Source organism: Crocuta crocuta, unplaced genomic scaffold, assembly GCF_008692635.1.
Source record: "Crocuta crocuta isolate KB4526 unplaced genomic scaffold, BGI_CrCroc_1.0 scaffold127, whole genome shotgun sequence".
In the NCBI taxonomy this organism is placed as follows: domain Eukaryota; kingdom Metazoa; phylum Chordata; class Mammalia; order Carnivora; family Hyaenidae; genus Crocuta; species Crocuta crocuta.
Window position 1 is genome coordinate 11,430,268 of NW_027532008.1, and position 27,583 is coordinate 11,457,850.

The 27,583-nt window shown below is 47.3% G+C and overlaps 2 protein-coding genes across 2 annotated transcripts in view; one reads left to right on the top strand and one right to left on the bottom strand.

Moving 5' to 3' along the window:
- The window catches only part of ZBTB17 (zinc finger and BTB domain containing 17), a 32,304-nt gene extending 30,906 nt beyond the window's left edge, over positions 1 to 1,398 (top strand). The window contains 4 exon segments of the mRNA XM_077775483.1: positions 15 to 218; positions 532 to 741; positions 846 to 935; positions 1,018 to 1,398. Of these exon segments, the coding sequence (XP_077631609.1) occupies positions 15 to 218; positions 532 to 741; positions 846 to 935; positions 1,018 to 1,301 (788 nt within the window). The 3' untranslated portion in view covers positions 1,302 to 1,398.
- Positions 1,399 to 2,612: 1,214 nt separating this feature from the next.
- The window catches only part of SPEN (spen family transcriptional repressor), a 92,275-nt gene continuing 67,304 nt past the window's right edge, over positions 2,613 to 27,583 (bottom strand). The window contains exons 6-15 of the mRNA XM_077775482.1: positions 25,273 to 25,424; positions 21,989 to 22,114; positions 21,552 to 21,665; positions 20,430 to 20,543; positions 18,787 to 18,887; positions 5,924 to 14,111; positions 5,030 to 5,530; positions 4,672 to 4,866; positions 4,193 to 4,351; positions 2,613 to 3,755 (exon numbers count right to left, since the gene is read on the bottom strand). Coding sequence (XP_077631608.1) covers positions 3,624 to 3,755; positions 4,193 to 4,351; positions 4,672 to 4,866; positions 5,030 to 5,530; positions 5,924 to 14,111; positions 18,787 to 18,887; positions 20,430 to 20,543; positions 21,552 to 21,665; positions 21,989 to 22,114; positions 25,273 to 25,424 — 9,782 coding nt within the window. The 3' untranslated portion in view covers positions 2,613 to 3,623. The remainder of the gene's footprint in view (positions 3,756 to 4,192; positions 4,352 to 4,671; positions 4,867 to 5,029; positions 5,531 to 5,923; positions 14,112 to 18,786; positions 18,888 to 20,429; positions 20,544 to 21,551; positions 21,666 to 21,988; positions 22,115 to 25,272; positions 25,425 to 27,583) is intronic.

Here is a 27,583-nt window from a genome sequence, read left to right on the forward strand (position 1 = left end):
CAGCCTCCCTCCAGCTTCCCTCCCCTGCCATCCTGGGCCCTGGCACATGCAGGTCGGTGCCAGCCCCCTCCCTCTGCGGCCCTGCAGGTTCGTCCAATCCAGCCAGTTGGCCAATCACATCCGCCACCACGACAACATCCGCCCTCACAAGTGCAGCGTGTGCAGCAAGGCCTTCGTGAACGTGGGGGACCTGTCAAAGCACATCATCATCCACACTGGTGAGCTCATGCCCACCTGCCGGTCCCGTGCGTGGGGGCGGGGGCAGCGGGAAGGGAGGTTCCTTCAGATCCAGCCTTGGGCCCTGGCTCTTGCTGCACGTGGCCTTGAAGGAGGTTCAGTTCAAACAAGGACCCCATGTAGAGTATGTAGAAGGTGCAGTGGCCACTGGAGGCTTCTGTGCGGCCCTGGTGGCTGCCCCAGAGTACCCGCTACTGGAAGAGACAGGGCTCTGGGGGCAGCTGGAGGCCACTGAGGTCCTCCCCCCCCGCCCCTCCTCCCAACGGCAGGCGAGAACCTTGCCTCCCCCCCCAGGAGAGAAGCCCTACCTGTGTGACAAGTGTGGCCGTGGCTTTAACCGCGTGGACAATCTGCGCTCCCACGTGAAGACTGTGCACCAGGGCAAGGCGGGCATCAAAATCCTGGAGCCAGAGGAGGGTGGTGAGGTCAGCGTGGTCACGGTGGATGACATGGTCACGCTGGCCACCGAAGCACTGGCGGCCACCGCCGTCACTCAGCTCACAGGTGCGGGCTGTGGGCAGCAGGGGCTGGTCATGGGCAGCTCTCCTTTGGGGTGGTGGCGACGGGCAGGGGCCTCTGGCCTCAGGCCCCGCGGACTTTGCCCACAGTGGTGCCAGTGGGGGCCGCGGTGACCGCCGATGAGACGGAAGTACTCAAGGCCGAGATCAGCAAAGCTGTGAAGCAAGTCCAGGAGGAAGGTGAGGGGGGGGGCCCTGGGGGGTGAAACTGATAAACCCGAGGGTCCTCCCCGTCCTTACCACAGCCCCCCACCTCCCACAGACCCCAACACCCACATCCTCTATGCCTGTGACTCCTGTGGGGACAAGTTCCTGGACGCTAACAGCCTCGCCCAGCACGTGCGGATCCACACGGCCCAGGCACTGGTCATGTTCCAGACGGACGCGGACTTCTACCAGCAGTACGGGCCGGGTGGCTCGTGGCCGGCCGGGCAGGTGCTGCAGGCCGGGGAGCTGGTCTTCCGCCCTCGGGACGGGGCCGACGGCCAGCCTGCCCTGGCGGAGACGCCCCCTGCAGCCCCTGACTGTCCCCCGCCTGCTGAGTGAGGCGCCCCCTCTTCTGTTTATTTAAGGATGGACGGCACCCTAGATCTGAGAGGGGTGGCCCCGTTCCCTAGAGAGAATAAATTTGATTATTTTCTAACGCTGCCTGCAGCTCCTGCGGGGGCGGGTGGGGAGCTGCCGGGGCCGGGCCGCTGAAGGGCTGCTCCCCACCCTGGGGACCAGCAGGCCCAGGCCCGTTTCTTGGCAAAGCCAGACCGTCCCCTCATGCAGAATGGGACCGGGGCCTCCAGCCCTGTCAAGAGAACAGCTGGCTTCCTCCTTGTCCTGAGTTGGGGTGTGGGCGGCACGCTCGGGGCCGGGGAGACCGTGGCTCCATGCGCCCCATCCCCTCATCCCGTCTCCTCCTCCTCGGGCTTCTCCCCTGTTCAGCTCCAGGACCCGAGCTCCCCTCGGCCCCAGAGCGCAGCCGTGAGCCTGCCCCCCCTCGGCCCCATTGGGTTGGCTCACCGGGATCCAGGGAACCCACGGAGCCCTGCTCAGCCGCCCATTCAGCCAGAGCGGTAAGGTAGGCAGAGCCACGCCCACCGGGCCACCGGCCCAGTTCTTTGGGGCTTGGGGGCAGCAGGAGGGCTCCGCCCTCATGTCACAGGATCGAGGCTGAGCCAAGAGCCATCTCTTGGGAACATCTAATCGCCGTGCATCGATGGGTGTCTACGACCAGGCTGAGGGCCTGACGGCTCCGGAATGTGCGGCCAGGAGCGGTGTTGGGGGGGGTGGGGACTCCGCAGGGAGGCTTGGTGCCGCCTCTGTCCAACGTGAACTGTTAGCTCCTGGCAGCTGTAATCCCGCCCGCAGAGACGGCACCACCTCCTCAGCAGAAGCACAGGCCTGTTAGGACCCTGTGCCTGTCACACTACCCTGAGACTACCCACTCTGTGGTCCCTGTTCCCCCCCCCCCGAGCCAACCCCCCAGCTTGTAGGGGACCCAGTGGCCCCATCCTCCTTTCTGGCATCGGGCCGGGCTGTGCCACCTCAGACCTGGAGAAGGAAGGGACAAGAGACACCAAAGTTTGCTTAAGTGGTTTCTGGGTTCGGGGCAGGGGTGGTTGGGTTGTCTGTCTGTCCTGTATCCAACTTCGAAGTGCCTTCCGCGTTCCCCAAGAACAAGTCAGTCCGGTCTGTGACGGGAATCTCTTTTGTATAAAACAAGCTGATGCTTGGGGAGGATTAAGTGGCAGAAAAGAGGTCCCATATAGACGTGGGGAGGGAAACAGGTGGGACGAGGGCCAGCTGCTCCCGTAAGCAAAGGACCCTCGGTCGTCCCACCCAAGTGACAATCACATTCACACTGGATGTGTTTTGTATTTTTTAATAAAGTTTGTAATCCAATGGACACACAAAACAAAACTGCGCTGAGAAAACCAGTTTCATAAATTAATAAGTGTCAGGAAGTTGGGGGGAGAGGTCAAGGTAACAGGAGGAAGGGAAGCCAGTCTTTTTGTGTGTGTGACACTTCCAAATCGCGGGGGCCGGGCCCGTGCTGTAACGAAGCGCACTTCTACAAATGAGTGACAATACAAAGTCTGAGTATGAAAATAAGATTTTCTCTGAAAACACATTTTTGGCACAGATTAAAAAAAATGTATGTCAGGGGAATTTGATTTTTAAGTCAGTATTATATATATTTATATATATTATATATTTATATATACACACATCCCAAGTTCTGCATATCCCACCAAGAAAGAAAATCCTTCTGTTTGCTTTTTTGATTGTAAACTGTACATCCGGGTGAATCACAGATGGCGGCGGCAGGAGAATTAAGAAAGGTGACACATCCAAATGAGCAAGGGGTGGGGACAAAACGACCCAATGAAATGTTCCTTGACCCCAGTGTTTCAGCAGAAGCCTGAAGTCCTGCGTTAGCGTCCTCAATGCGTGTTCAGGAACACCCAGAGTGTCACAGCCCGTCTTCACTGTGCAAAAAGTCCAAGTCACTAATTTAGTGCAAAGGCAGTTCTGTTTTGTTTCTTAAAAACAAAAACAACGAAAAATTAATTCCACCGCCCAGTTCCTTTTCTCCAAAAGGAGGGGAGAAACCCAGCCCCCAGGTGTCTGCGGAGTCCAGCGGTTGGTGGTCTGTCCTTGGGCTAAATGTCATGTAAACATACAAGTAGCAGCACCACTGCCCCGAGGGGTCTGTCCGACTGAGCCGGGTGGGCGGGCTCGAGGGCGAGGCCGGCGGCCGGCAGTGGAGCGCGGCCCCCGCGGCAGCTCCTTCCTCCGCTTGGCTGGGTCGTCCTGTGGTTCTGTTCCTGCTGCGGAGCCTCGGGGAGGCGCACCGAGCGGTGACCGTTCAGTGGCTCACACAGAGGCGATGACAATCATGAGGTGGGGGGAGATGTTGGAGATGCTGGCCAGGAGGTCAGGGGCCAGACGGGACAGGTGGCTCTCCGAGAACTCGCAGGGCGGGAAGATCTGTAGCACGTAGGCGGGCTGGAGAAGAGGGCCAGGGAGGGAGAAAAGTGGGATCCCCCGTCTCCCCATCGGTCACCCCACTTACCGCTCTTCAAACCACTACCGACTGGGGACCCTCAGGGACCCAACACGGAGCTAGGGGGAGGCTGTTTCCGGAGAAGCTAATGTCTCCATGACTCTGTCCACCAGACGAAACCTAGAAGGTGTTGGAAAACCTACCACGAACTAAACTATCCTCCCAGGAGCCTCTTCCGCAGCATTAGGCTACAGACCGCCGCCGACCCGGCTATTCTGGGCCGGGCGAGGGCGGCCCCACCACTCCACGCGGCTTGCCTGCTCCCTCTACCCAGGTCGCTATGCCCGCCCCTGGACTATGCTGCTTGGCACCAGTAACCACGCCACCAGCAGAGACCGGCCCTGCGCATGCGTGCGCCAAGCGCGGACGTCGGGCTGACCTGATTGGAGCCGGGGTTGGGAACGTTGATGATTCCTGCCGCCTGCTTGGCCTGTAGATAGGTGATGAAGGCCGCCTTGAGGGACTCGGTCTGGCTCACGACGTCCTCTTGGTCACGGCCACAGGGCAGAGCCAGCAGCAGACAGTAATCCGTCTCCACCTGGGGCAGAAGTGTAGCCGTCAGTGATCAAGGGCCTTCCCACGAAGACAGCAGCCCATGCGGGGGCCTGTCCAACCCAGGGGTTTGGCTCCTAAGTCCACAAAAGGCCCCCTCTGGGAGGTGACCTTAAAGCCTACCCTATTTGTTGACAGAAAACACTGGTTTCTGGGTCTAGAAGCACTTTATGCCCCCACTGGAGTCCAACCGGGCCAGGAAGCCACTACCGTGCCCCACGGCAAGCTGGGGACACAGGCAGGTGGGTGCACCCCGCGTCCTGCCTTGTGGGCAGGGCAGTGGCTCACCCGGGCCCCGAGACTCACCGTCATCCTCCGGGCCACCCCTTCCAGCTGGGAGGCCTCCAGCCGCATCCGCTGGGCGATCCTCAGCGGGGGGCCTCCTTCAGAAAGCGGCAGAGACCGATGGGCCAGGACGTTGTTGCCGGAGACGAAGTGGAGCTGCACGGCAGCTGTGTCGTTCTTGAGGGCCAGCAGGCCCTGCCACACGATGGGGTACTTCTGCTCTCGGGGAGACAGACAGGAAGTGAGCGCAGGGCTGGAGGGCAGAGCCATGCTAGACATGGCCCCGGGCGATGACTCGCTAGTCTAAGTGGGGGGCCCGGGACAGTTAACACTGTGCAGAGCTCGGAGGGGAGCAGGACAGGGCCCCTCCCGGGCTTACCTTCAGAAGCTGGACCATGTCCACGGGCCTCTGGGAAGTCAAGTGTGGAGAAGAATCTGGTTTGGGGGCAGCTTGGGCTTCAGTGTGCGTCAGAGCCAGTCCTGGAGGGGTGCTGGGGCTTGAGGTCGTCGGGATGAACGACGGCTGCTTTGGGGCAGCTTGAGAAGGGAGAGGGGCTGGGAGGTCAGGCTTCATGGAGATGGACACAGGGGAGGGGTAGGAGGTCTGACTCGGGTCTGCCTGTGCCCTCTGAACCTGGGCATGAGACTCGGCTGGCCTGTTTGCAGGGACGGTTGAGAGACGAGGCTGTTCTGCTCCTGTCTGGGTCCCCTTCGCCTCCTGGGAGACCTGAGGCATCTTGCTGTTTGGTGTCTGGCCCGGCTGACTGAGCTGGGAGGGCTGCGTGGGTTGTGCAGGCTGTGTGGACTGCACAGGCTGGACAGGCTGTGTAGACTGCGCAGGCTGAGTGGGCTGCAGGGGCTCGCCTTCAGGAGTCGGGCCCTGGAGTTCGGCGGCAGAGACAGGGACAGAGTGAAGAGTCTGTTAACACCCGGCACCCTGCCCCCCACCAACCGGCCACGAGTTCCTGGGCAGAGGCGGCTGCAGGCACCTCCTGTGAGCCAGGCCCGTGGCGGCAAGTCTCTTGGGCTCTCGGGATTGAAGGCTCTGGGGAGAGGTCGCCCGCTTGCTCCCCCCGCCTCCCCCTATAGCCAGTAGCCGCCCGCAGGTTCCCACAGCTCCTTCCCAAGTCTTAGTCCTCTGCACCGTGACCTGATCCCCTCATCCTACAATTTAGGGACCCCCTCTTTAAACTCACGAAAAGGGCAACACATTTTGGGGACCTCACTGGCGCCTCAACCACTACAGGGAGGCAGGCTGGTGTGTGGCACTCACCTGAGTGGGAGCCTTGGTCCGAGGAGGTAGACCGATGGGGGCGGCAGCAGGAAACTGCGTGTGTGTGAGCTGCGCGGGGCTGTGGTAGGTGCGGATGTCTCCGTATCTGTACTCCTGAAACAGCTCCCCGCTCGAGTGCACAATCTGCACCCCGTGGGTCACCACCACAGGCGGGGTGAGAGGCAGCCCCTGGAGCTGGTTGCTGGGGGTGACCGTGAGGATGCGGGCCTCACCGTGGGGGGCGGGGGCCGGGGCGGCTTTGGCATCTGCGGTCTTGGCAGCATCCTTCCCGGGCTGCTGAGGGACCTTGCTGGCTGGTGGCACCTTCACGACCCCGTCGGCCGCCCGGGGCTGCTCACTGACCGCCGTCACGTGCGGATGCACCATGATCCTCACGTCCCGGGGCACGGTGTACGGGTGCAGTCGGTACTCGGACTGCATGACCAGCACCTCTGACTGCACAGGGGCCGCAGCTCGAGCCACAGGGAGGTGATAATGCACTTCTTCCTCTGGAGGGTGTTGGGGGGCCAGGGCTGGCACCCCAGCAGTGGCTGGCTGAGGTGTGCCTGCACGCTGTGGGGCCCTGACCTCTATCTGCTGGGGCTGCAGAGGGGCCCGCGGCGAGTGAAGGGTCTCTGGCCGGATGCTGTAGGTGATGCTGGGCAGCGTGGGAGTGTTCATTCTCACCTCACCCTGGGACAGGTGGCTGAGGGACACGGTCTGGGTGATGCTGTGGGGTGGCATGATGACAGACTGCTCGGGGTGTATGCTAGAGATGAACTGAGGCACGGGAATGCCCGCAGCCAGCATGACCGTGGCGTTAGTGGAGAGCGCGGTGGACGTGGTGCTGCTGGGGTGGCACGCTCTCGGGAACGGGGCTGGAGCAGGCCCGCTGGGTCGAGGAGAATGTGCATCTGGCTTTGTGGCTGCCAAATGGGAGACCGTACGATCTGTTGGGGTACTGGGCCCGGAGGCGACATGGTTCACTTCTGTAGGCAGTTTGCTGGGCAGAGCAGGAGGGTGGTGGGGAGTGAGAGCAGACCCCAGGTTAGCCGGCTGGAGGACCTTGGTCTCTATTTTGAGGGTGACGGGGTCAGCAAGCTTTTTATTAGTGGTGACTATGCTTGGGGTGAGGACCAGCTGGTTGTGAACCAGCACCGGGGGTGTGTTTATGCCCTGGGTGAGAACCTTCACTGTGCCACCCTGGGTGACAGGTGTGGACACAGAGAGGTGAATGGGCTCGGGCTTCTCCAGGGATGGACGGTCAGCCTTAACAGAGGAAATCACAGGAGACGCGTTGTACGTCTGGGCGGTCAGGACCAGAGTAGAATGGGTGGCCACATTTGCATAGCCCGAAGGAGGCTGGGCGCCTTTGGGGGAAGGCTGCGCCGGTGCGACAGCATCAGGTTTCACCTGGGACTTGGACACCGACTGTTGGAATTCGATGTCCATTGCACTGGCGGGGGGGATCTGGCTAATCTTGGCGCTGATCCGCTGTGGGCCTTCCGTCTTCTGCCCTGAATAGCTCAGGAGCACAACCCCTTCGGATGTGTTCACACGCAGGCCGGCACCAGAGCCCGTGTCTGCCGGCCGGTCGTCAATCACGGACATGGACCCCGGGTGGAACCGACTGTTTTCATTAGTGCTCGGTCTGGGTTTGCACTTTGCTGACGGCGTAATCACTGCACCTGCCACAGTCACCGCACCTGTCGTGGCAGTCACACTGCCAGAGGCAGCGGTCACTGCACCTGCCGTGACTGTCACCGCACCTGCGTTCATGGCGCCCGCGGCAGCGTTCACCGCGCCCACAGTGGCGTTCACTGCGCCCGCAGCGGCGTTCACCGTGCCCACGGTGGCGTTCACCGGCGTGGTGAGAACGTTCACGGGTGCCGTCAGGACGTTCACAGGTCCCTTTAGGACATTCACAGGGCCAGCAGGAGTGTTTACCAAACCTTTCAGTGCCGTCACCGGGCCCTTCACAGAGCCCTTTAGGGCGTTCACCGGGCCGGTCAGGGCGTTCACCGGGACCAGGGACACGTTCACCAGGCCCGTCAGAGCACTCACCAGGCCAGTCAGGGTTTGAGGAGCTGGTTTTGCCAGAGTGATCTTTTGCGAGTTCTCCAAATCAATGCTCACAGGCATCCGACTAATGACAGAAGTAATTTTGGGAGCAATGACTGGAGTCACCTTTTCCTTTTCAGTGGCCACTGGAGCCTCCGGGGCCTGCGTGTCAGAGGTGTTGGTTACTGGAGCTGCTGGTTTTTCTTCTAAAAGAGGCTTTTTAGACTCAACTGGAGGGGGGAGTGGTGCCTCATGCAGGCAAGGGGCGGCACTGACGGGCTCTGCGATGGCAGTTGTGACACTTGTGGAAGTGATGCCAGTGGCAGAGACATATTTGGGGTCCATGAGGATCTTCCTTAGTGTACTGGAGCTGGTGTCAATGTCAGAAGCTTTTGTGTCTGGGGGAAGAGCTGGAGATGGGGTGGACTGAGCCCGAGGCTCCTCCTGCCTTGTGATCCACTCTGTGACCTTAGCAGGGGGGCTCTGATGTGGGACCCCCACAGAGGCAGCAGGAGGTGGGAGCTTTGCTGCAGTTACAGAAGGAATTGGGGGGGTGGGGGTGCTGGAGTCACTGGGTGGCGTCACTGGGTCACTTTCGATGATGGAATGCACCTTGAATCTGGCTTGAGGTTCATCCTCCACTGGTGCTGGCTGGGAGGGCGGGGGAAGGTCTGGGAGCGCAGATGCTCTGGTTGGGGTCTTTTCTTCCACGCTGCTTTCCTGGGACAAGTTCTCCATGGGTGGAGTCTTGCTTGGGTCAGAAGCACAGGACTCAGGCGGAGCGGACTGGGGCTTTTCTTTCTGCTTCTCTTCCTGTGGCATTTCTGGGGGTGGCACCACTGTCCCCTCACTTGTAGCAGGACTCTTGCTTTGACCTTGGTCAGGTTCAGGGATGTGGGTCTCTGTAGTGCCCCCTGCTTTCTTATTTGTGTTCCGTTTGCGGCGTGATCGAGTTGTCTTCTGGCGCCCTTTCTCTCTCCGGGCAAGAGGGACTTCGGCTTCTTTCGATCCTTTGGCTTCTGGCACTGGGTGGGAGGGTTTGCTGCTGTTCCCTCCAGCTTCCTTGGTATCTGCTGGGCCTGCTGAGGCGTCAGGGGCACTGACTGGTGGCCCCGAAGATTCTGTGGCAGCCTCGGTCTCCAAGATGCCAGACACAGCCTCATCGGTCTCAGGCTCCATTCCCTCCCCAGGAGCCTGCAGCACTTGAGGACGGGGCTGTAGATCCGCCTGCGGTTCTGTGGGATAAGGGGCAGCTGCTGGGAAGTTTTCTGGCTCCCCAGAAATGTCATTGATGATGGAGCCGATGGCCGCGGCCAGTTCTGTTTCACTTGCTTGGTGTGCGGGCTTGTCCCCATCCTCTGGGGAGAGGCCCTCTGGCGCATCTGTGGCCGCTGCCTTGAAGGCTGCGGAGGTGGTTTCTGTGAGCTTTGCGATGTTCTCCACGGCCTGCTCCAGCTCCATCTGCTTGGCTAACTGATGTGGTTCTGGGGACAGCGTGGTGACAGACACCTCTTTCTCCTCTCGTTCCTTCTCTGGATGGGCTGGATCACTCTTCAACTGGGAAGATAAACTCCCCTCCTTCTGGGGACTCTCACTCTTCTCGGGGGGGCCTGCCGCCACCTCGGCTTCCTTCTCCATTGCCAGCCCTGCAGGGCCCGCAGCCACGCTCGAATTCACACTGGAATCTGCAGTTTTCAGATTTGCAGATTTGTCTGCTGCTGACCTAGAGTTTCGAGATCTCCCTCTCTTTGACTTGGAGTTTTTTTCAGGGGCTGTTTTTTTCTCCACCACTTCCACTGCAGGGGCCTCCGGTGCATTTCTGTCTGTGCTAATTTCTTTTCTGTCATGTTTCTGTTCACTTCCTCCTTCTTCTTTATCAGCCTTGGACTTTGTATTATTTTCTTTCACGTTCACCTGAGGACTCACCTCAGTGGCAGCCTCCAGACGATCAGCATCAACTTTTGGCTCGTTTTTCCCCCTCTTCCCTTGTGGGCCACCAGCAGCTCCTGATTTTTGGGTTCGTGGGGACCTCCATCCCTCTGCTGGTTTGAGCGTCTCGACTGGTTCTTTGGCCTCGGTCTCCTCATCCTCCTCAGCTCGACGGCGTGTTTTCGGAGGCCTCCCCCTCCGTGGGGTCGTGGGAACTGCCGCGGCCTCCTGCAGCTCTCGCTCCAGTCTCTTCCTGGTCACTCGTGGCTGCTCAGCGGGCTCCTTGATGGGGGAGCGGCTCTCGTGGTCTCCCATGGTTGCATAGACACTCCTCACATTCCGGCGCCTTGTTCGGCTGAGGGGCAAACTTGGTTCTGGGTGTTCCAGGTCTGCTGCGGAATTTTTAGAGGCAGTCCTTGTAATCTTTTCTGCCTCAATCTTTAATTCTAAAAGCTTCTGTGCCTCTCCCCGTGGGGAAATGGACCGCTTGAGTTTCTCCCGGTCTATCCGCTCGCTTTTCCGTGTGACAGGCTTCTCCGTGGTACTTGCTGCTGCGGCCTGAACAGGGGTCTTGGAACGCTTACTTTTGTTTGGCTTTTTGTCTTTTGTGGCAACAGGAGGATCGACCTCAACGTCTTCAGAAGCCTGAGGCTGAACCTCAGGGACAACTTCAGCTTTTTGATTTGCACCGGGCTCAACATTAGCAGCGGAGTCTGACGTTTCCACTTTCGGCTCGTCAGCTTCCTCAGGCTTCTGAGTCGGTTTTGAAAGCGGTTGGGTGCTGTCAGGTTCTGGATCTACAGTGACCTCTCCCTGGGAAAATGAGGCCCCAGGAGTTGGAGGCTTGGTGTCCAGATAAGGCAGCTGGTCAACTGATGAACTTTCTTCAACAACCGGCGGAGCCCCGGCAGCATCTTTACTGGTATCGGCTCCCGGTGGCAGGTTGCCGTGCTCAGTCGGCTGCACAGCCGCGGGAGCCCGCTCTGACACAGGCTTTGCTTCTTCTGAGGCAGAGACTGGCTCCCTGGGCTTCTCTTCTGTCACCAAAGGTACCTCCCCTGCTTTTTCACCTGCTGGCAGCTTCTCCGGCGATGGCGATACTGACTCTGGAGTTACAACCGTGACAGCCGGAGGCCCAATCGGCGGGGGGGTCTTCAGTTCTGACTCTTTACTCTCAGAGGCAGCTTCTTGAGTCTCAGGATGATCCTCTGTATCTTCCTGCTTTTCAACCTCTTTGGGTTTTTGGTCTTTTTCCTTTTCTTTCTGTTGCATTCGCGTGAGTTCCATAAATCTGCTATGGAAGAGAACTACTGGCTCCTGGATCACATCGGCCGTGCTGTTTGCTCCATCAGACGTCTGCCTCCCATACAACCTGCCTGCAATGAAGTCTGATTCCTCGTCTTTCCTCTCTAGATGCTGCAATCGCTTGGAATCCTGTTCAAAGATTGAGCTGTGCAAAAAACGAGAAGCAAATAATTCTTGTCTTTCCTGTTCTTCTTCTTTATGGTCATCTTTTTTATCATCCATTTTCCCTTCAGAATCAGTCCGAATTTTCTTCTTTTTCATGTACCAGGATGGAATAGGTCTTGGAGCAGAGTCAACCTTCTCTTTATCTTTGTTGTTTCGAAAATTAGCAAAACGGGGGTCCCAATCAAGAAAAGACCAATTTTCTTCTCGAGATGAAGACAGGGATTTAGCTCTTTCAAGCAAAGCCTTAGTGTCTGGTGTGATTGTCTTATCCAGTGCAAAAGAATAAAACTTGTTCCTTTCTAAAGAACTGGAGAGTCTTTCATCTCGCTCACGTAGTTTGTCTTCTCTGTCCCTCAATAAAAAAGACAACCGAGAACTTTCATATAGTACAGAGGCTCTGGGTGAGTGGGATTTGTGTTCACCGTCTTCATCAGAATCAGAAGGCACCTCACCAGGTTCCAAGTCACGTACAGACCTCTTTCGAAGGCTGTCTCTCTTAATTATGCTATTTGGGAAATTCACATCAAATCTGCTGGCATCTTGTTTCATTTGAGAATCCCACCGGTTTAGTTCATCTTCAGAATTCAAGACAGAGAGCTTTATTTTGGCCATATCTGCCATCTGTTCCCTCTTGCTAGAATCATAAGGATTAAATTTTAAGGACTCTTCTCTGACTGTGATGTTAGAGTAGGGGAGACCTTTCTCATCTACTTTAGGAGACCCTCTTACTGACATGAGCCTAGGGGAGCCTATAGGATCATCTTCTTCGTGGAAAGAACCATGTCGGATGCTGGGAGAACTGCCAGCCCTTTCAGAATCCTCACTGATCTGGCGCGAGCTTCTATAGTTCCTCTCCCTCTTGGTGCAGACGTCGAAATCAACGTGGTCTGTCCTCTTCTTTTTGCTAGGAGGAGAGTCGTCAGTGACATCCTGAGGGGGTTTGCCTACCTCGTGAACCAGACTACGTCTTTCATATTCATCTACATCTTTTTGAGGACTGCCAAACTTCTCAGACTTGGCTATTTCCATCTCCATCTGCTGTTTCCTCCGACTCTGCTCCATTTGTTTTCGGTAACTCTGTGTGTGATCAATATCAATGCCAATTTTTTCTTCAGTATTTACTGAATGTGGTTTCTCTTGGCTTGCTTTACATTCAAGTGTTTCATCACGAAGACTGCAATAGTTTTTCCTAAGCTCTTCTCTCTCTGGCCCCTGATCATCTAATAATTGCAGCTGTTTGAGTTGTGGTTTTGAGGGAATCGGTTTTTTTGACTGGATTTCTTGATTTTCCACAGATTCACATACTGGTTCTCCCAGCCTTGCTTGTAGGTCTGAGTTGGGCCTTGAGCCAGTCCCAACAGAAACACTGGCAAGCTCCTGACACTCTTTGGGGCTGGGAACAGCATTAAGTCTGTCTAGTTTTATTTTTTTAGATTCTCGTTTAAGAATTTCTTTCCTCACAGGCTTTCTTTCAGACTCCCCTTCCCTCAGCAGAATGACATCTCTAGAGGATAGGTCAGGCTGCTTTTTTAAAAGTACTCGAGCATCCTCCAACTCTGGACTGCTTTTCTTGACTTCAGATTTTTGCCTTTCTACTTTCACACCGGGATCTGCAAAGCGCCGCTTCCTTGCTTCCAGCCTCTCCAAGTCTGCAGCGCTGACCCCATCAGCAGTCTGCTCTGCTTTTAGGTGCTTCCTGGGCTTAAGCCTGCCTTCCTTATCTACCACTTCTATGTGGCTCGACAGGCCCTTTTCCTTTGGCACTTTCATTCGAACCGGTTCCAGTTTAGACAAGTCAGACTTTGCAGGCTCTGTCTGACAGACCTGAAGTTTCTGATCGAGGGCAGAAGACTTGGCAGTATCATTATCAAGCTTGGCTTTCAGCTTTTCCAAGTGAGGATGGTCAATAACTTTACCCTCTTTTTCTTTCACTCGGGTCAAAACCACACAGGGCATGAGCTCGAGGCGGTTTTTTGCTATTCCTTCTTTGTCAGCTTTCTCTCTGCTCAGTTTATTAGAACTCCTTGATTTTTCGGGGCTCTGTTCCCTCTCATTTTCTTGGTCTGTCTCTGAAGACTGCGAACTAGGGGAATGAACTTTTCCTTTTCGTTTCTGCTTTTCAGGTTTGTCCTTTTCCACTTTCTCCTTCCTTATTAAGCGTCTCTCTCTTTCTACTCTCTCAGGATCGAAAGTCCTTTCTTTATCTGTCTTTTCATTTTTTGTATAGCGTTCCAAACGAGACTTGTCCAGTTTATCGTATCTTGGAGGGGAAAGTGAGCTACAGCTTCCACTCCGGTCTGAGGACCGGCTGTAAATCCTCCTCTCTGAGTCACTCGGCAGCCGCTCAGACTGCGAGGGAGAAGCGCCAGGGCTCTGGGGGCGCCGCAGGTGTACTGGGCTCTGACTGCGCTCGCTCGGTCGCCTCTCGTGATCTCTGTCTCGGTCAGACTCAAATCTTTCACGTTCTCTTTCTCGTTCCCTTTGCCTGTAACTGTATTCCCGAATATCCTGTTCATAAGGATCATTTCTGTAATCCCTGTATTCCCGAGGATCATCGTAATATCGTGATTCATAGTAGTCTCCTTGGTAAGTCTCCCATTCTGAATAAAATTCTCTTCCTCGAGCTGGATAGTCTCGTCTGGAGTCCTCAGGAAATGTGCCCGGAGTTCGAACATTCTCATAATACGTACGATCTTGGCTATAGTCATAAGATCCCCTTCGTTCCTCTCTATCAAATTTGAAAAATAATATATTAGTTCTTTTGTTTTTGTCATTTAGACATTTAATCACACATATGAGATTAAAAGCCCTATTTCAAAAATCTTTGCCATTATTTAATTATTAATTAGACTGGACTCAGACCGTCCAGTACAGTACCTAGCCACAATTCACATGTGGATATCAGGAACTTAAAATTTGAGATGTGAATATAAAATACACATTTTATGGTGCCTGGGTGGCTTAGTCGGTTAAGCGTCTGACTTCCGCTTAGGTCATGATCTCGTGGTTTGTGGGTTCAAGCCCTGCATCGGGCTCTGTGCGGACTGCCAGCTCAGAGCCTGGAGCCTGTTTCAGTCTGTGACTCCCTCTCTCTTTGACCCTCCCCTGCTCACGCTGTCTCTCTCCTAGGAATAAATAAAACACTTAAAAAAAAAATACACACTGGACTTGGTTTAAAAAAGAAAAGAAACCCTTAAATGAAATTAATTTTCTTTCTTTCTTTTTTTTTTTACTGTGGTTACCAAAAATTTTTAAACTGGAGGAACCTGGGTGATTCAGTCAATTAAGCATGTGGCTTCATTTCAGGTCAGGTCATGATTTCATGGTTCATGGGACTGAGCCCCACAAGGGGTCCACACGGACCATGCAGAGCCCATTTGGGACTCTCTCTCCCTCTCACATGTGTGCACGCTCTCTTTCAAAATAAATAAATAAATAAATAAATAAATAAATAAATAANAATACTTTAATTAAAATATTAATTAATTAAATATTTAAAAATATTTTAATTGAAATCCTCCCACCTATGTGACCCACAGGATACTGATAACACACCTATCTCAATTCACAATTTAAAAAAGCATGTTGGGGGCCAGTCTCCCTAGGCTGTCTCCTCACCTGTAAAATGATGGTAACCTTTCCTCAGAAGGCTCTTAAGAGAATTAAATAAGATAACATTTGTAAGAACTTTCCTAACATAATGTGAAGACCTTCAGTAATGCTGTTACTTTTCCCCCAACCCATGAACTGATTACAAGCTTTGTGAAAGGATTCCTCAATTGTAAAGGAATTCACCATGGTTTTCTCTTACAGTGACACATAGGGGGCATTTAAAATAAGATTAAATTTACACACAAGAACATGTATGATGGATAAAATGAAATTCATCCATAATAGAGGCTAATTCTTTCACTCTTGTTCATTCTCCATTTTTGTCTTCTCAAGCAGGTCATGCATTCTACAAAGTACTTCCATTAGTGGCCCACTGAAACAAAAACCTAGAACTTAAGCCCCTTAAGCTGTGAGCTTGGCTCACAGGAGGCACTGAAATATCTGTTCAAAGAATGAACCTTAGAAAAATATGTCAGTGTGGTGCCTGGGTGGCTCAGTTGGTTAAGCATCTGACTCTTGGTTTCAGCTCAGGTCATGATCTCGTGGTTTCTGAGTTCAAGTCTTGTGTTGGGGTCTATGCTGACAGCCTAGAGGCTGCTTGGAATTCTCTCTCTCTTTGCCTCTCCCCTGTTCACACGTGTGTGTGTAAGAGCTCTCTCTCCAAAAAAAAAAAAAAAAAAAAAAGGAAAGAAAGAGGAGAAAAGAGAAAACGAAAGGAAAGGAGAGAAAAATATGTCAAAGCAACTAGTTGGTGTTGTTCCAATACACTCCTCACAGCAAATGAAGTATCTAAAGACTTAATAGCCATCCAAACACTAGAAGCATCACATATTAAATGTATTTGCATGGAATTTCTCAGTCTAAAAATAAGAATATATTTTGATATTATCTAGGTTATTTTTTTTTTAATGTTTATTTTTGAGAAAGAAAGAGAGAGCACATGAGCGAAGGAGGGGCAGAGAGAGAGGGAGACAGAATCCGAAGCAGGCTTTTTATACCTAAAAAGAAGTTAAAGGTGTTTGTGTAAACATTAGTGCTGGAGCACTGTTAAATTTAATAAATATTGATTTTGCACGTATTTTGCTGGACCCTATGACCAAAAGTCATGAGTGTTCCTGTTCTCAAAGAACTCAAGTAAGAGACAGTACAAATGAACACTGAACCGTGGACCAAAGGGTGTTCAGGAACCCGGAAAAGCCAGGTTTAGAGAACTCTATTCACGTGACTGCCGAGTATCCCAACTCCCCTAAGTAGGTGGGAAATTCATCTAAAGCATAATAGCCTCTTGTAAATTTATCTTGAGAATCATTTTGGCAAAAAGTATAAAGTTCGATGCACCAGCAGGAAGGAGCACTGGGTTTATCTCCAGACAAATGTCTTAGCCTGTGACCTTATCAGCAAGGTGATCTGTTCTTCAGTTCCACTAAAAGTAACACAAGATAAGAAGGAATAAATGAAATGCTACTTTTAAACTGCAGAACCCTATGCAAATCAGTCACTGTTTGGATCCCTGAGTTCAAGTGTCATTAGAGGTAAAGCATTTTTTTCATTCATGTATTAAGTATTCCGTGGGATGACTGACTTCCACTCTAAGTGAAGGGCAAACATCCTCAAGTTCTACTGCAAGCAAACATCCTCAAGTTCTACTGCAAGGAGTGCACTCTGTAAGCACTGCCATCTGAAAACAAATGGGGCAAAACTGGGTTACACCCTTCTGATTCCCACTCTGGTGATACACTCCATTCAACAGGGATAAATCACCATGGGTAAAAACCAAAGAACAAAGCCAGAGCCAGATTGTCAGTAAAATGACTGAATTTAAAAGTGGTAATATACAAAAATTAACACCCACACAGCATTATCCAACCCTCACAAGACATTATTCTTTGAAAAACACTTAATGTATGCATAGAGAATTTTAATGGGTGTTTTGTCTTAGGTGCCACCAGACCACACTTCCTACTGGCATGTGGGGAAGCGTTCCTGTCAGTACTGCAAGTGTGAACGATGACTTCGAACTGCTACTTGGGGAGCCAGGATGGAGACCTTTTTTCTCTCTCCACAGACAACATCATAACATGTGTGTGCTCGCTCGCTCACGCTTGCTCACACGTGCACGCACACACACACGACACAGAAGAAAAGCCGTATATCGAAACTGACATTTTGGCTAGAGGGCTGTGGACTCCAGTCTACTGGCGAAAACCCATCAAATCCTTACATAAATTCAGGCTTTTGGGAATTTGGCTGTGGGGTACATTTTTCATTAAAAACAAAACAAAACAAAAACCCCAAAACACCTCCTCAGGGCTGCTCAGGGCTTGGTTGGTGAAGCATGTGACTCTTGATCTGGAGGTTGTAAGTCTGAGCTCATATTTGGGTGTAGAGATTACTTAAAAATAAAATCTTTAAAAAATAAGAATAAAAAACTTTCCCAGTATTCAATGAATGTTGTTCAATATTCCACAAGGAAAGGACTCAAGAACTATATACCTTCTGTAACTTAAAAACGAAGTGGCAAAAACATGCAGTCAAAGGAAATGAATGTATTCAACAGGTTTCTGGTGGCACAATCAGGATCTGACTCCTATTTGTCACAGAACCCCCTTTTATAGTTGAAGTACAGTGTCTAAAGGCATTTTTCACGCGCCTTTTGTTTAACGCATATGGAGACGGGTGGAGACTCAGTAGTGACATTCCAGGACATTGAATCATGGAGGCGGCGTGTTTGGACAGCCTGACCACGTGGACAGTAGTTTCCATTTTCTTTTCTTTTTAGTTTTTTGAGAGAGGATGCATGCATGAGGGAGGGGCAGAGGGAGAATCCCAAGCAGGCTCCACTGATCAGCACAGCACCCGACATGGGGCTCGATCCCACGACCTAAAGATTATGACCTGAGCCAAAATCAAGGGTTGGACACTCAACTGACTGAGCCCCTCCCCCCCCAAGGCTCCCTGACAGTTTCCATTTTCAGATATGATCAGCTATTGAAGTGCTTAACGCAGCATTAAAAAAATAAAAAACTTTCTCAGAATTCAAGGTTTTGTTATGCTGTGTTAGGATGTTTTAACATATTCAGTCTAAAAAAGAATCAATCATCGGTTTGGGGGCAGTTGTATGCTAACAGAGATAGCCTGGTTCAAACTGTGAGAACTTAAATGATTCTGAACTGCAGGAAAAAAAAAATCAAATACTGTACTACATTACCATGACTGAAAAAAATCAACAACAGGAAATAAGATTTACTTTTTATGTTGCTAAAATTACTGATATATATATATGCTTTGGCTGATCACAAATTATTATTTAAAAGATCTGAATTCAGAACACTCATGATAATCTTTAAAAAAATTTTTTTAATTAATTGTATGGGCACACACATGGTGATAATCTGGATGTTGTCATTACTAAATATACAGGGCACTTAAGATTAACGCCCTTTAACATGTTATCATATTTAATTTAAAACTGTAAGGCAGGATGATTTGTACATAAAGTTATAATTTAGCAAAATAGTAACTTTCAAATTATGGGGCAGTCAGCCCTATAAGAAATGTATTTAGGTTACCCTAAATCCCATGAGCCACATGAAAACTGAATTCATAAAAATAAACCTGGGTTTCTGTATGGGTGGATAAAAGGAAAGGAGTTTTTTTGGGATGAATTTAGAAATGAGTGAAAATAAAATTTAATTCTATCTAAATTTTATGTATTTAAAATTTTAAAATTCAAGCTATGCTGATAGGTTTAAAATACATGCCTTATTACTTGGGGGAAAAAAAATACATACCTTCTTTCCGCTAACATTTCATAAAAGTCTCTGATATCTTGACCAGACTTTTCCATACAGTGATAAAATGCCAGCTGGCTTTCCCGATTTGCAAAATCCACCTTAAGAACAAAGAATAGAAGGTGTTTGATTCAAGTTGCAGGTTTTTAAAATGGAAAGTGTTACCAAATTTGAAAATCCTCCCCAACACAGTCCTCTAGATAAACTTCAAGAAAGAACAGCCTATCTCAACTAAGTGAAACAGTCCTCATATCTGAACCTATGTTTTGTTAACTTGAAATCTCTTTCAGATTCAATACAAATACTGATAATGAAGTATACCTATTGTTTTTTTTTAATGTAAGCTCTATGCCCACTGTGGGGCTTGAACTCATGACCCTAAAATTAAGAGTCTCATGTTCTACCACTTGATTCAGCCAGGTGCCCCAATAAAGAAATATAATTAAAAGTTCCAGAACCCACGGGCACCTAAGTGGCTAAGTTGGTTAAGTGTCAGACTCCTGATTTCAGTTCAGGTCATGATCTGTTTGTGGTTTCGAGGCCCGCACTGGGCTCTGATGATGACAGTGCAGAGCCCACCTGGGATTCTCTCCCTCTCCCTATCCCTTCCTCACTCACGCATTCTCGCTCTCCCTTTCTCAAAAATTAAAAAAATAATTTGTTTTTTAGGTTCCAGAAAACTGAAGGAGTGGAAAAGGCAAAATGGAAAATGGAAACAATACCTATCAGGATTCTAGGTTGCCAAATAATCAGATCAACTATATCCAGCAATCTATATGTGTATTTGCTGGAACCAGTTAGAAAATATATAACAAAACATTTAAAGTTCACTCATAGCTGGGCCTCAGAGTCATTATTAAAAGCCTATGATACCCATCATCTAGCAGTATCTTATTTCAAAAACAGATATTTCAATCTAACCACCATAGGTATTAAGTGCGTAACTTTCCTTCAGGTTCTCATGAACCAAAGGTTTTAAACAAAAACATCAGACAAAAATCTTATGTTCAGTGGCTACCCACTCTTTAGGAGAGGAGGAAAGAAGAGGAAGAGAGGATCGTTCAGCAAGCTGGAATGACTGACACTAAGAGTTCCTGGGATGCAGATACCCACAGGTGAAGGCAGGCCAGCCTGCACCATGACTACATATGTAACATCGAGTACCTGGGGAGTTGGGGGACACATTTCCTTGAACAACACAATTTTTAGGGAAGGTCCTGTGGCTAATGACTCTGTTGCCTTCAAGTAGCCAAGTCTAAAAATAGTAACGTGGGGCACCTGGGTGGCTCAGTCAGTTAAGCGTCTGACTTCAGCTTAGGTCATGATCTCACGGTTTGTGGGTTCGAGCCCTGCGTCGGGCTCTCTGCTGACAGCTAGCTCAGAGCCTGGAGCCTGTCTTTGGATTCTGTGTCTCCCTCTCTCTCTGGCCCTCCCCTGCTCATGCTGTGTGCGTGTGTCTCTCTCAAAAAATAAATTAAAAAGAAAAATTTTTTTTTAAATAGTAACGTTCCCCTTAAGAACAGGACATACAGCGCACACACACTGCAAACCACACCCCTTGCTGGCTGCCCACAAAATGCCAGTTATTAAGAGGGTGGGATCTCAATGCGATTTTGTTTTATTTGTTTAGTCATTCTGCACACCTTAATTTTATTCCCACCGATTTTCCTCCCCTTGGTTTCTTTTACAGCTGCTTGGGCATATTCAATTTCATTGTAGAGGACCAGGGCCATGCCTTTTAAGCGGTCAAACACCACCTGTAAAAGACAAAACAAAACAAAAACCAAGTAAGAGCCTCGTGCCCTAAACTCAGTGTCAGTCCCAAGAAAATCTTAGGTCACAAGGACACTGCCAAGAAAAAATATGTAATTTTTTTATTCTAGAAAAAATGTCAGGGCTTTTCCTGGTGATCCGTTAGTAGTGAGACCCAATAAAATATGTAGGGACTGTTTACAATTGTCAACACTATGGCTCGAGGTACATTATGCCTTTATTTTGTCTTTCTGTATCTTTATTTTCCATGCTGAGTCCTGTACTGTACTTAAGTAGGTATTCTTGTAGTTGTGGCTTAAAAAAAAAAACCAACATCCTTGAAGGAGAAAAAAATGTAGAGTACTGAATCAACAATAAATCAGTGAATTCTGGTTATAAGCATTATTAACATAAAGCTACTGGATTTCTACATTTATACTAGCAGTCTTTATGATGTGTGTTTCTCCAAGCAACAAAAGCTACATTTAAAGAAATATCGAAATTATACACCACACCCACCACAGTGTAACTGCTCTCAAAAGAGTTCAAAGCTCTACTTTCACATAATGGAATGGGGCCCGCAGACCTTTTTCCTGTCATTTGTGGGTATGTTACCTTACAAACTTTGGTTAGATTAATATTGTATGGTTGTCCCTTTATTTATTTTTTTAAATGATGACTTTAAAGTCTAATTACATATTCGTGTGATTGTAAATAATTAGATAATTAGACTAATTTTAATGTGAGATAAAATAATAAAAACCTCTAAGAACCATTCTATTTAAGAGTATCATGCAAATTAGTTTCAAAATTAGTCATCATGGCTAGTTCAAAATAGTTTTTTTGAAATACTTCCTCATATCATAAGCTAATAGATTCAAAACCCTTCTACAACAAATTATGGGTTTTTAAAGAAAAGAAAAGATCAACATTAAAAACTGGGGCTGAAGGACAGAATACCAAGAATAGGGAGTCAGAAGTAACTGATGCCAACACCAAAACCTCCCACCTACCTTTACCACAGGCCCGTATCGGCAGAAATGGCGTGTTAAATACTGATCTGACACGTTTGAAGAAAGCCCGTCTAACCACACGCAGTTTGTAGGCATGCTCTTTCCAAAACCCAGCTGAATAGGAGAGGTGAAATTTCTATTAGTAAAGTCACCAATAATTCAACTACAGAATTCTGAAAAAACTTGTCTTCTGTAGGAATCTTATCAACCATCATCCCAAGGGAGAACCATCTGGTTAAAATCAAACAGGAATTTATACAAGAGTGATCCTGTCAGGCTAAGTATTAATTCAGATTACAGTATAAGAGGATGAGGATGCAAAGAATTGTATCACCTTTATTGTTATCTAATTGTACTGCAATTTTAAATAATGAGACATAGTCACACAAAGAAACTCCAAATCGTAACAGCATAATAACTTATGCAAAATCCTTCACCTTGAGGCGATTATTTCCAAGGTACTCCCCGTCCATCTTCTTAATAGCCTTACAAACGCTGGCAATATCACAGTACTGCAAGAATGCATACTGAGGAACTCCGTTTACTTTCTTAATATCAATATCCTGAAAAATCCAATTAGTACCAATTAGTAACAGGCCAACAGGAAAATAAATCAGAATAAACTAAGTCCAAATGAGATATATATTCCTCCAGTCATATTCCCCAAAATCATTTTCTTAGTTAGAACCATACATTGTAATACAACCATAAATAGCCTGAAAGACTACACAACACAGAGTTCACACCATGAAATCCTTCCTCTGTGAAATTCTTTGCAGAAGAGAAAGTGCAAACTCAAAATTTTAAATCTACAATACCTGTTGTTAAGAGAAATTTATGAATAAAGAAAAGGTTGTGCTTGATTCATCAGTACATCTGCTAAGAATGGAACAATACAGAAAAGATTAATAAAGAAAGGCAGCCTATTTAATAAAAATCTAAGAAATACAGCTGACCCTTGAACAACAGGGTGGCCGGCCAGGGCAAGGGGGTTAGTGAGGGTGCCAACCTCCAAGGCAGTTGAGAAATCCACATGTAACTTTTGACTCCCATCAAACTTAACTACTCACACCCTACTGCTGACCAGAAGCCTTGCTGATAACATAGTCAATTAACACATATTCTGTAAAAAATTATTATACTATATCCTTAAAGTAAGCTGGAGGAAAGAGAATGCTATCAAGAAAATCATAAGGAGAAAAGTCCACATAGAAGTGGGTCCTTGCAGTTAAAACCTATGCTTTTCAAGGGTAAACTGTAATTTGCTTCTGCAATAATCTAAAACCCTTATTAGTGGCTGGCAATTTAAAATACAATATTTGAGAAGAGTATGAATGGGAAAGAAATCAAGTTTTCAAAACAGTGATTTAAAATATGCAATCCTAAATTAGAAGACTCATTCAATGTATCAGTATATCTAACTGAACCAAGCCTGGTGACTGATATATATAGTGATAATCTTTCATATCCAAAATGAATAAATGTATAAATATCTGAACTACTTTGTGAAGATGTATCAGAACACCATCCCTTGGTTAAAGAAACAGTCTATAAAAATACACCCCCATCTCTTTATCTTTTTTAAAGTTTATTACATAATCTCCACACCCAACGTGGGTCTTGAACTCATGACCCTGAGATCAATAGTCGCATGTTCTTCCACTGAGCCAGCCAGGAACCCTTAGCTTCAATTCTTTAGAATGACTACTCACACGTGACATTCTGGTCCTGCCTACTTTGCTACTCAGACAAGGTAATGTAAAAAGCTGGTTTACACATGAAAATGGTCCAGAGAAACCATATACAGGGATGGCAAAATTTATACTTGAACAATAATGACCCATGTTGTGATTATCTAAAACATTCTGTAAATCACAATACCCAAGCCTCTTTAAGGGTCATAAGCCAATAATCCAAAGCTGAAACAGAGCAAAATGAATAATGTATTTGAAGAGCAGTTTGATGAGTCCTTAAAAAAGCAGCAGTTTATACTTAAAATAGTTTTGTTTTGTTTTGTTTTGTTTTGTTTTTAATAGGCTTTATGCCCAGCGAGGAGCCCAATGCAGGGCCTGAACTCACAATCCTGAGATCAAGCCCTGAGCTGAGATTCAGCGTTGGACGCTCAACAGCCTCAGCCACCCAGGCGGCCCTATATTCAAAATAGTTCTAAGTAATAGTAAACAGGCGCTAATTTTCACCAAAAGTCTAGAATGCAACAATCCAGGGTAACTCCACTTAAGAGAAATGGTCTCCAAAGGACACTAGTGGGTAGGCTCACTTCAAGGGTTCTTCTAGCTGTAGCATAATCTGCCATCAGTAAGCAGCAGACCATTTCCTCTGTTTGTGTGTCATTAAAATAGTTACCCACATGAGCAACTGCAAACCTGAAATAATGGCTTTCAAACAGAGCAGGACATGGCCACTTATTAAGAAGCATGGCTCTTCAACACAATAATCACTCCATTTGTAGCAATGCTGTTGATGAAAATGTATCTATGTAAACAAATATAATTTCTTACCTCCTCCAAAATTCAAAGTAGCAGCCACATTCAAATAAAAGTGTATCTGAAAGTTTTATCAATTCATGGACTCACAAATGCTAAAATAAATAAAACTTTTCTGTCTAAAGACAGAAAAGGCTGGAGCCCAGGTAGGTAAGTGAACCCATCTAAGTAGGCAGTACAGCTGGAATTAGAGTATGTGATAAAATAACTTAAATCAAAATATTTGAAAAGAAAGGAAAATGAACGTTTTGCTATTTCTCAAAATATATAGCTTCTGTTTTTTCTTACTTTCTAACAAACACGTCTATCTCTTGCCCCTAGTCCCTATGAGGTTTAGATCAGCTACAAGCACAAATATTTTATTCACTAGATTATGTCATTAAAAAAAGGTAAGGACTTTCACTTCCAACATTAGTGTACAAATAAGGATGGATAGATGGATGGACACACATACAAACCCTTGAAAGGTTAACAATAACTGCTCCTACCCAAAACATTTTTTTACTCTCCAAAGTCCAAAACCATACAGCAATTTTCTCGCTGTTATTAAGACAAAGTCTACGAAAGACAGAAGTAATTTCCCTATTTTTTTCCAAACACAAAACAAAATAGTATATCTATCCCAAGGGTTCAAAACTGTAATCAAACTATTTTCACTAAAAAGTGACTCAACTTTTGAGTCACGAGGAACAGAAAAAAATCTTCAAATTCCTAAATTTAATAACTTGGAAAATATAAAAAGTGATTCTAATTAGAATTTCAAAATAGAACTGAGCTTCCAGCATGACATCCACATTCCAGTAATCCCCAAGGTACTTCCGATGTAAACTGTGATGACCTAATACTCCTATACGAAGTTGCTGCTTCTTTCTTACAGACTTCTCTTCTAGATTTTCCTTCCAACCCACAGGACTAGATGTGGCATTAAATAGTAGTTGATGGACAAAGAAAATAAGAAAAACGGACAGAAAAAGTTATATATACATAAAACAAAGACAAATACCTATTATACAGTTTTACATACACACATGAAACAGTCTCCCAAGGAGTTTTGCTAGATTATCTTTTAGCAGGAGTTAAAAACACAGGGCAAATGAGAAAAATAGTTGTTACACCATCTAAATATCATCTTTCCAAATATAATCTTGTATTATGCTCTATGTTTTGTGACAAAGATCTTAAACTGTTTTTACTATTAAAAAAAACAAACAACATACCACAATTTCTCCAAATCGCTGGAAGATGTTGCGAAGGTCATGATAAGTAGTGGTTTTTTCAAGGTTGCCAATAAAGAGGGTTCTTGTTGCTTTGGGGTGAAATTCATCTATCCTTTCATCCAAAGGACGAAATTCATTTTCACTTTCCGTTTCTGTTAAGTGGGATGGGGACAAAGTAAAAACAAATGAGGGTTGGTTGGTTTTTTTTTTTTTTTTTTTTTTGAAGTAATCTCTACACCCAATGTAGGGTTCAAACTCACACACCAAGATCAAAAGTCACATGTCCTATAGACTGAGCCAGCAAGGCACCCCAAAACAGAAGAAAGTCTTAATGTGTTTTTAGATATCACAGGAAAATCTATACTTAAGAAGCGAAATCTCTGAAATACTGGGGGTGAATACTCATACAATCTGAAAAAGGTGTATACACCTTCAGAAATAGCTGCCTTTTGCTAACTCCAAAGGCTAAAGAACCTTGTCAAAAAAAAAAATTTAGGGTTAAGTAACACTTCCTTTGATCTTTAAAATAGAAGAGTGGACTGAATTTCAGTCTGCTAAGTTGATTTGTTTTAAAAATAATCACTAACACAGAAATAGATTTTAAACCCCAGCAAAAATAGCAATTACTTAAGCCTAATCTTAGGTTCCAAAAATTCTGCAGCAGGCTCTCAATGCAAAGTATAAAACTACAATCTGAAACACACATAAAACTCAAATGAAAACAGGCCAGCTTCATTACTTAATTTGCTGTTCAGCATTTTATAAAATATTTAGCATTTTACAGCTCTGTTAATTAACAGAGCCTGTCTAAATGTAGCAATTTTTAGATACAAGAATAGTAATTGTATGAAAACTGACTGGAGCAGTATTTCTGAAACTGCTGCTTCATGGGCTCCCATGACACGCAGAGGGAAACCGCACCACTCCTAAAGTTTCTATTTCTTATGTTTAAAGCCCGGGTTTAGTGTCTAATTCAAACACAGCCTTTCTCTGAAGCTCCATTTATAAACATGGTACAGTGCAGAACATTCAATGTTTTGTTGATAATACCTATACACAGCCTATATGTTCTCTTTTTTAATGTAAAACAAGGCCATACAAACAAGTTAACATTTAATCTACTGGCTGAAACAGTGTTTACAAGCAGGCACTAAATATTACTGATGTCAACAACACTGATACTTGAAAAGATTCAACTTCTGAGTTGCTGAGTGAACTCAGAACGTACCTCACTCCTGATTCCAGCCTGACTGCTCCTCAGCTTAATCTTACTGGCATCATCAAAGAATATGCACTTTCACAGACTCGGAGGGACCAAGAAACTGCCAGGGCTTATGTACCTGTCTCCGTACTGTATTTTTATTGTATCTCCATCTCATTTCAAGATCAACTAGGTCTTCTTGAAACTAACAGAGGGCACATATTTAGGAATATTTCATTTAAAAAGGGAGAAAAAATGAAAAAGAAAAAATAATTCAGACACATCTTGAGGTCTGTACTCCAAAAGACAGAATCAGAAGGATAAAGCATAATTTACAACCATTAAAATAGTATGTACTGGCTTCATTTCCACCAAATAGCTCAATAAAAATTTCAAAATCAGAAATTTGGTTTAACAAAGATTTTTTTTTAAATGTTTTATTTATTTCTAGGAGAGAGAGAGACAGCGTGAGCAGGGGAGGGTCAGAGAGAGAGGGAGTCACAGACTCTGAAACAGGCTCCAGGCTCTGAGCTGTCAGCACAGAGCCCGACGCGGGGCTCGAACCCACGAACCGTGAGATCATGACCTAAGCGAAAGTTGGATGCTTAACCAACTAAGCCACCCAGGCGCCCCTAACAAAGATTTTTAAAAAGTGTATTTTCCACATGTAATCTGTTTAATCTTCATGACTGGTTCAAGTCTTAATGCCTACGTGTCACTGAAAAAACCTCTTTTATCTTCACAATTTCATGTTTAAGGGATTATAATGATCTGCATAGAACTAAGAAAGCACAATCTTAGAAGCCCCCCTGGGGTCTATATGCAAAGCTGAGCTTCTTGGATTCAGATCTTTGTAACAAGAGGTCCTTGACCTAAGGAAGCAATCAGCTCCATACATTTCAATACAAAACATTTTATGATGTAACCATCCAACAACATAATTCCAACCAAGTCTCCATACACACATTCAACTGCCTTCAAATATCCCATTCAACAAGTGTGTCATGCTGTCGCACCTGATAAAGTACCTTCAAGCTTTCCTACGCCTGAACCAACCAAACTTCTCAAAATCTTCACTGGCAGGTGTGGTTAAAGCCCAGGTGCTAATTA